At 31.8% G+C, this 8,208-nt stretch overlaps 1 protein-coding gene across 1 annotated transcript; it reads right to left on the bottom strand.

Moving 5' to 3' along the window:
- Window positions 1-6,772: 6,772 nt before the first annotated feature.
- Window positions 6,773-7,225, bottom strand: LOC147805273 (uncharacterized). The gene has a single exon (XM_087149403.1). It carries the CDS (start codon window positions 7,223-7,225, stop codon window positions 6,773-6,775), a length of 453 nt encoding a protein of 150 aa, XP_087005529.1.
- Window positions 7,226-8,208: the final 983 nt, after the last annotated feature.

Raw genomic sequence — 8,208 nt, 5'->3', positions numbered from 1 at the left:
ATAGTCTGGAATCTCATTGTTAAATACCAAAACCAAATGTATAATTGAAATTCCAGTTTGGTGGCATTAAAATTTGGAATCTAATTGTTGAATACAAAAATCATATGTATTATAGCTGAAATTGTTGTTCGGTGGCTTTTTAGTTTGGAATCTCATTGTTCAATACAAAAACCAAATGTATTATAGCTGAAATTGTAGTTCAGTGACTTTAAAGTCATTGTTAAATACCAAAACCAAATGTATAGTTGAAATTCCAGTTTGGTGACTTAAAAGTCTGGAATCTCATTGTTAAATACCAAAACCAAAAGTATAGTTGAAATTCCAGTTTGGTGACTTTAAAGACTGGAATCTTATTTTTAAATACAAAAATCTAATATATTGCAGCTTAAATTCTAGTTTGGAGGTGTTATAAGTTCATGTTGTTTCAAAATAAAAACTAATGCCATATCAAGTCGAACGACCATTTGCGTAGAAGTTAAATGTTTCATATGCTGTAAAAAATATTGGTGCTTGATTGCCACAATTTTAGGTGAAAAAATTATCAAAAAATTTTTACAGTAAATTTCGTTACATTTTTTATCTAATTTTTAAAGTTAAAATTTTTTTTCTTGTTCACTGACAACACATATTTTCATACTCCTTAGAATCAATTTAATGGCGTCGTAAAATCATTTCGTCGAAATACAAGCATATTTTGAATACTATATTCACAATAATTCTTTCAAATAATTTGCATATTGTCAATTTTATATTATTTTTAATAACTACGATAACTGCAGCTCTTTATTTGAAAATGTGTTTAGTTAAACACCACGCCGAATATATTTCCAACTATACACCAGAAGTTTTTACAGTGTACCAAATCAAATTTTATTCGTTAATGTTTCACATTAAATTTCTGTTTGTACATTAAAAATATATTCTATTATTGTTGTGCTTGATCTACATGTATTTAGCAGAATAATTCCGGAGAAATTGAAATTTAAAAAAGTCGCATGTTCGAAATTTGATTTTAGGAACGATTCAACATATTTCGCTCAAATTTTGTATTTTGCCATGTAAAATTAGATACTTTAAAAATATTAAAAAATTTATATACTTTACAATTCAAAATTTTTATGACTCTTATTAAATAAAATAATAAAAATCACAAATATTTACTAAAATTTATTTTTTGAATGGATTTATATTAGGATAAACGAATTTTATAATTGTGTGCAAAGATTTTTCAATTCGATTTAAAAAGATCTCGAGATATGACGAAATACGCAAAAAGTAAAATTAGCATTAGTTGGTTAAACTTTAGATCGCTCTCCTGACCAAACTATGGAGATCATATTTCCCAGATTGCGACTACCTCCTATATTTTGGAGGTCAGAAATCCGATTCCGTCGAAAAAACGGTATGTTTGTTCAGAGAAATTGCGTTTTTGTGTCTAATTTTGTAACTTAAAATATCGTCTGTACTGATTAACATATTTTAAGACACCCCCTCTAACTATTAGGATGGAGTCCTGGAACATGAAGATACGATCATTAGTTCAAAAGTTGTTCAGGGTGATCCGTTTTTTTTTTTTCTTTTTTTCTTTTTTGCGCCCTGTACAACAAAAACGGAAGTCAAACATTATAAAGAGCAAACAAAATAGAATATTTCCAACGATTGCAATCAAGAAAGAATTAATCCTGTATGGGGTCATTTTATCTTTTTTCTAGTAATAATTTATTGAAACATTTTTGGTATTGGGATTTATTTATAAAAACTAATTTATTTAGCTAATTACCTGAAGTTATTTTGATTTTTAGGACCATTTTTCTGAGGGAAAGAAGATTTTTCACAATTATACGGGCTGTAAAAATGACAAACTCGAATCTCTGTGTTTATAAATAATCGAATTTATAAACTCCATAACTATAAATGAACTCAATAAGAAATGATCATATTAAAGAAGCATAATACAGAACGCATAGCATATGAGAATATAGATCTCCAACAGGGGTGAAAGCGAGACGGAAACGAGGAAAGGCTGGTAGTAAAACCTTTCCAGTTATAGCTAGTTTTGAGGAGTACTTATTCTTTTTTTAAATTTTTCAACAATATCTACTTTATCTTGGAAAAGAAGCAGTTTTATATGTATGCCAGAATTATAAAAGAAATCTTGATAGTTACAGATATTTCATTTTTTTTCGAAAAAAATGCTGGAATGAAATGGTTTTACGTAATGTTTTTTTTCTCTTTTCCGTCTTGCTATATAAGGGCTTTCACCCATGATCTCCAATGTTATCTTCTCTAATTGACACCACGCAGACATTTATTCTTATCCCCAAATAATTTAACAAGTCCTTTTTGCTTACTTTTTATCTTCATTTATTTTTTTATTTAATTTATTTATTTATTTTCAAATTTCTGAAATTATGAACAAACAACCGTACAAATCCTACATGAGAAAATAGCTTGCCATCAACATTTAAATACTGATGCTCTAGCAACAAAATAACTTTGCCCACATCTGACCAATATCCATTAATATTGACTCAATAAGGGTAAAAAGGGCCGATATTACCGATATTGGCTCTATGTGGAACTGTTAGATTAACCTATCATTTTTACACGCATCTTTAACCAATATCGGCTTTATACAGAATTGTCCATTTCATCCCATATATTACAGCCATTTTTCAACCAATTTCAGTCCTATGTAGAATTGTCCATTTCCCCCGACATTTTACAGCATTTTCTAACCTATATCAGCCCTATGCAGAATTGTTCATTTCACCCGATATTTAACAGCCATTTTTCAACCAATATCGGCCCTATACAGAATTGTCCATTTTCCTATATTTTACAGCCATTTTTCAACCAATATCGGTCCTATACAAAAATGTCCATTTCGCCCGATATTTTACAGCCAATATCGGCCCTATACAGAATTGGTCATTTCACCCAATATTTTACAGCCATTTTTCTACCAATATCGGCCCTACACAGAATACGGTGAATGTTCTTATAGGACTCATATTGAGCCATTTTTCAGCCCAACTGGGGCGAAGGAAATATTGTTCCTAGGTGAAATTGGTAAGTATATTTATGGCCCTATTAAGGGTTAAAAGAAACAAATTCCGATTTCAGTTAATAGGATAAAAAAAGTGATCACTCAGCGCAGGCTGAAGAGGATGCCATACACGGGAGAAACTTTTCGTTACTAATTCTTTTTCACCTCCATTGCTGATTTAAAATTCAAAAGAAGGAAAAAGTGAGTTCAGGCAAGCCTGAAGTAAGCCTTGAAGTTTCAATCGCTAAAAAATAATTCGAAATATTAAAATGCAAGCAAATTATTTGGAAGAGAACTTCGCCATTACGTAATCCAAAGTTATCTTTTCATAATTAATTTTAATGTTAATGTTTTAAAATTTTGTTTTCAGTATTTGAAACTTCATTGCTTACTCTAGGTTTGTCTGAACTCACTTTTTCTACACTTAAAATTTTAAATTAGTCATGGAAGCGAAAGAAAATTCGCAACGAAACATTTCTCCCGTGGTACGGTGTCCCCTTCATCAAATATCTTTGCGAAAACTTTTCTTGACTTGAATAAACAGAACAAAGTATATTAACTGGAATAAGAGATATAGATGGTTGTTTTTGGATAGGTAGGAATAACCTCAATTTTCAATACTGTCAAAATTATTCTCATTATTTCATTATCTGAGCATTTACAGTTCTCTAAATTATATATGAGAACTGACAAAAAGGAGGCAAAAGGAGACTTTTGTTTATATCCTTTTTTGTAAACATTATAAGAAATATTCATGTTGCTTTTAAATATATAAATCTATAAAATCTTTTATTTGATAAGAAAATTTTGTGTTACCATTTCCTTGTAAGTTTAAATGTGGTGATATATTAAAGGCCTAGGAAAACAAACTCGAAAAAAAATACTAAATTAATTCCTTTTTATAGTTGCAATTTAATTATTTTTTAACTACCACTAGGGAAAATTATCTTCATGATGATAGGTATGGCAAACGATTATCGGTTTGCTAAGAAAAAATAGATAAACGTTGAAGCAAATCTCTGTCAAATATATTTGTATAATTTTCTCGTTAAAAATTGCTAAAATTGGCCATGGCAAAAAATATATGTTTTAACTCTTTGACAAACGAAGACGTGTGGGAGACGTCATTTGATTCTTATGTCAAAACAATAATTGACGTGTCTCAGACGTCTTCAACCAACATTCCGTTGCGACTTATTGTTTACAGTGCAATCAAAGATCATTTCTATGTAAAGAAATTTAACGATATGTGAATGGGTTAATGAACAAATTTTTTATTGCTGAACATCAGCTTGTCAAGGAAGTAAAGGCTGCTTGTGCGCAATGTTGACCAGATTGCTCAAGATCACCGAGCCGATGGTCACGAGATTGTTAAGACTTAACCTCCATGGACAAACTGGACCATCTCTTGAAGAAATTCTTTTCTTATAATGCATTAAATATAATGCTCATTTTTTTAATTTTAAATTATTTGACAACCACCCACATTAAAATCTCAAAAATCTATTTTGATTTCCTTCAAAAACAAAATAAAATTGTAGAACTAACAAATTCAGAAAAAATATAGTTATACAGAGCTCCCTCTGGCCTTATAAATTTTAAAAAATGGTAACGAAAATTCGGTGTCGATAATTTAATTTCTGTGTAACCATCACTAAAAATTGTTTTCCAAAGAAAGTATATATGCATGAAAATTCCAGCTTCTAATCCACTTAACAACAAAGAGCATATTGAATAAATAAATATCTTTTAGTATTAACTTTAATTTTGTTCCACAACTAAAATTTTTCAAGGACGGCGGGAACCCTGTTATATTAACCGGTTAACGCCCAGCGTCATATATATATATAGGACAGTTCCTTTTTTCAAAGACATTCATTGTGGTGGGAAATTTTTTTCAGTATTTTCATTTATCTGTGAGAATTAAAAGGTTCTCAGATACCACAATGATTCAGTTATTTCTGATTAGATCTAGAAATATAAGGAGCAAGTACTTTTTGATCTATCAAAGACTTTTCGAATGCTCTAACTGTAGAAAAACCAATTAATTTCGATAATATATTATACCACTTTTTCCATAAAACCCCTCTTTGTATCATTTCAATATATATATTCGGGACAAAACGGGTTAAAGTCACCATTCGTCCCTGTTATATTAAAATCACTTTTAGTTCATTTAAATTTGTAAATTTCAAAAATATTTAATATCAAAATACAGTTTTATAATTAAACTTTTAATGACAAAATGTTGATGCTATTTCGGTGAAAGACAAGTTTTATTTAAATACATTATTTAAGGTATTTTTATCTTCCTCTAGTTAATTTCACAAGTTTATTAACGCTATTAAGATCTAAGAATCGCGTGCCTTCATTTAAAGTACAGTTAAAGTGACTTTTTGTCACCTAAGTTTTTAAATTTCAAAAGCATGTGAAATCAAAAGACTATTTTAAAATTAAACGTTTAAAGAAGAAACGTTCAAAGGCATTGCTACGAAAGACAACTGTACTAGTTTTATTTAAATATATTTTTTTTAACCTATTTATCACATTCTTCTATTCAACAATGCGCGTTAACATTATTAACATCATCGAGACAGGCGAGTCATATCTGCATTCTCAGGGTGTCGATAATCAGGGTATAAAAGATAAAACTGGTAGCCAAACTATATTTATTGCAGTTTATTGGTGGGCGGGGTAATAATAGTTTGCTTTTATTTAATTCACCACTAATTAGTTCGAATTAAAAATTGTACAGTTACACTTTTAACAAACATGGACTGGATGCATACCTGCCAACTTTTAAACCTTTCGACAATGATTTTTCCCAGTGGAAGCAAAATGGAATTTAAATTGCAATTTTAGGCAGAAACATCCGCTGTATATTCGAGAAGTTAATGCGGAGTACAACTCATACTCATATGTGGTGGTTATCTTAGCATCAGCCCCGCTAGGGGCTCTAACTAATTCACCTGAGTGGGAATAAATAATAAATCGCCCAAGCGCAAATGAATGGTGAAAATAGGGGTTCAGTGACATTTACTGAGAGAAAATTAAAATGAAGTAGCGAGAGTAAACAAACAAATTTAAGAGAGAGATGCGGAGTGCAACTCTCTCATATGTGTTGGTTATCTTAGCATCAGCCCCGCTAGAGGCTCCAACTAATTCATCTGAGTGGAAATAAATAATAAATCGCCGAAGAGCAACTGAAAGGTGAAAGTTGGGGTTCAGTATCTTTTACTGAGAGAAAATTAAAATGAAGTAGTGAGATTGAACAAACAAGTTTGAGAGAGAGCAAAGTGCAACACTTGTATTATATTAATACCAGCGGGTGACCGAGCTCCGCTCGGAGAAAACAGGTATCGAAGCTAACTCGAAGATTTAAATTTTCAATTGTGATTTATCAAAACAATACATGCCATAAGAAAATTTGTGAAACCATTGGTGAAAAGATAACCGGTTAAAGTGCACCATTGTAAACTATCTAAACAAAGTTTGGAAAGGGAACTATTCTATACAAAGGTAAAAGTTTGAAAAGTCATAGGATATAAAATGTAATTGATAACAAAAAATTATACAATTAAAGAAATGGTACAAAGTGAGCAGTGTAAAGATTGAAGTGCGTTGAAGTTCAATATTTTTGACGAATTTATTTAGAAAAACCAAACAAAAAAACATACATAAGAAACATATTATAATCCTATAACAGCATAAACATAATAAACATTAATCATCGATTGCGAAGTCTTCCATGTTGTCCAGGTAGTTTCTTGTCGGAGAGGCAGGTGCGGCTGGTGAGTTTCTCTTGCTCAGGACTTCCTTCCATACGACGTTTCGGGTGTGGGTTGGTTTCTCAGGAGGCAGCAGGACCTTCAACGCACTTTGACGCTTGACTCTTGAAAACGCGACGTAGAGCATTCCGTGCACGAAGACCGTCGTGAGGAGAAGCACGCCGACGAATTCGAATGCTTGGCCTTGTGACTTGTGTATCGTAATGGCGAATGCTGGAGTAACTGGGAATTGGTGCCGTTGCATAGTTGCGCCAAGCTGTGATTTGCTGGAGTCGAGCGTGATCCTTGGAAGGTGTACTTGTCGGCCTGCGTGTTCACCGGTGATGATCTTAGCCTTGATGATGTTGTTGCAAAGTTCGGTGACAATCAATCGTGTTCCGTTACACATTCCTTCAGAGACGTCCAAGTTTCGGAGAAGCGTGATGATGGCGTTCTTCTTGAGCTTGTTCGGCGTAATGGAGAAGCATTCTGACAATGACGGTATCTTCTAGTTGTCCATTTGCGGGTAGAATTGAGTTGATCGCTTGTTGTTCCAAAATTCCGGCTCCTTGAAGAATTTCATGTAGAGGTGCGTTCTGCATGTTGAAAATGTAGCTTGAAATCTGATGAATGTTGAAATGTTGGACTTTGTTGACGGTGATTTTAACACAAAAGTTAAACTTTTCTCCACTTTGATAAATGTAAACTAATGCGAACCTTACAATTAAATTATTATTGATTAAGTTATTATTGGTTTAAGTTGTCGAAAATTAATATTTCAATTGTAAGGTTCGCATTAGCATACTTTTGTAAGAGTGGAGAAAAGTATCTATAGCCATTATGGCGAACTAATAAAGTTTGAAAATATCCTATCTGTAACTCCGAACTGCTCGACCGTAGCGCTTCAAAACCGGCGCCAATCGATTCCTCGTGGCCAAAAACCCCAGACCCCCAAGTTTACCGGAGTTTATTAATTCTGGGGCGATTTTCGACTTGGCAACCATTCCTCGTATTATAGTATAAGATATATATTCTTAATTTTTTTAAAAATAGTGGTAGTCAAAAATATTATAAATTAAATTTATAAATGTAAGGAATGTATAGAAAACATACATTTTACTACCACTTTCAATATAGAAATAAAATTTTACGCCAAATGCGTAAAAGTTGGCAGGCATGTATGTGTTAGATTTAAAGTAAAAACAAACATAAGTCAGAGATGCCAACTTGCTCCGGACAGCAAATATATATTTTGAAGTGGTAGTTTATCAATTGTGATTCTTGGTTTAATAAATTCAATTAAGTAGATTTTTATCCACCACTATTTATAAATAATTCGTAGGCTTATATTATTCACCACTTTTTAGTACTTATGCAACAACTCCACACTAT

The sequence above is a fragment of the Parasteatoda tepidariorum genome, chromosome 8 (assembly GCF_982258835.1).
Source record: "Parasteatoda tepidariorum strain Cologne lab strain chromosome 8, Ptep-v5.0, whole genome shotgun sequence".
In the NCBI taxonomy this organism is placed as follows: domain Eukaryota; kingdom Metazoa; phylum Arthropoda; class Arachnida; order Araneae; family Theridiidae; genus Parasteatoda; species Parasteatoda tepidariorum.
The sequence above is the reverse complement of the archived record's forward strand: the minus strand, read 5'-3'. Positions and strand labels throughout refer to the sequence as shown.

Coding starts and splice junctions, on each gene's coding strand:
- LOC147805273 (XM_087149403.1), bottom strand. CDS start 7,225: ATGTGTAACGGAACACGATTGATTGTCACCGAACTTTGCAACAACATC.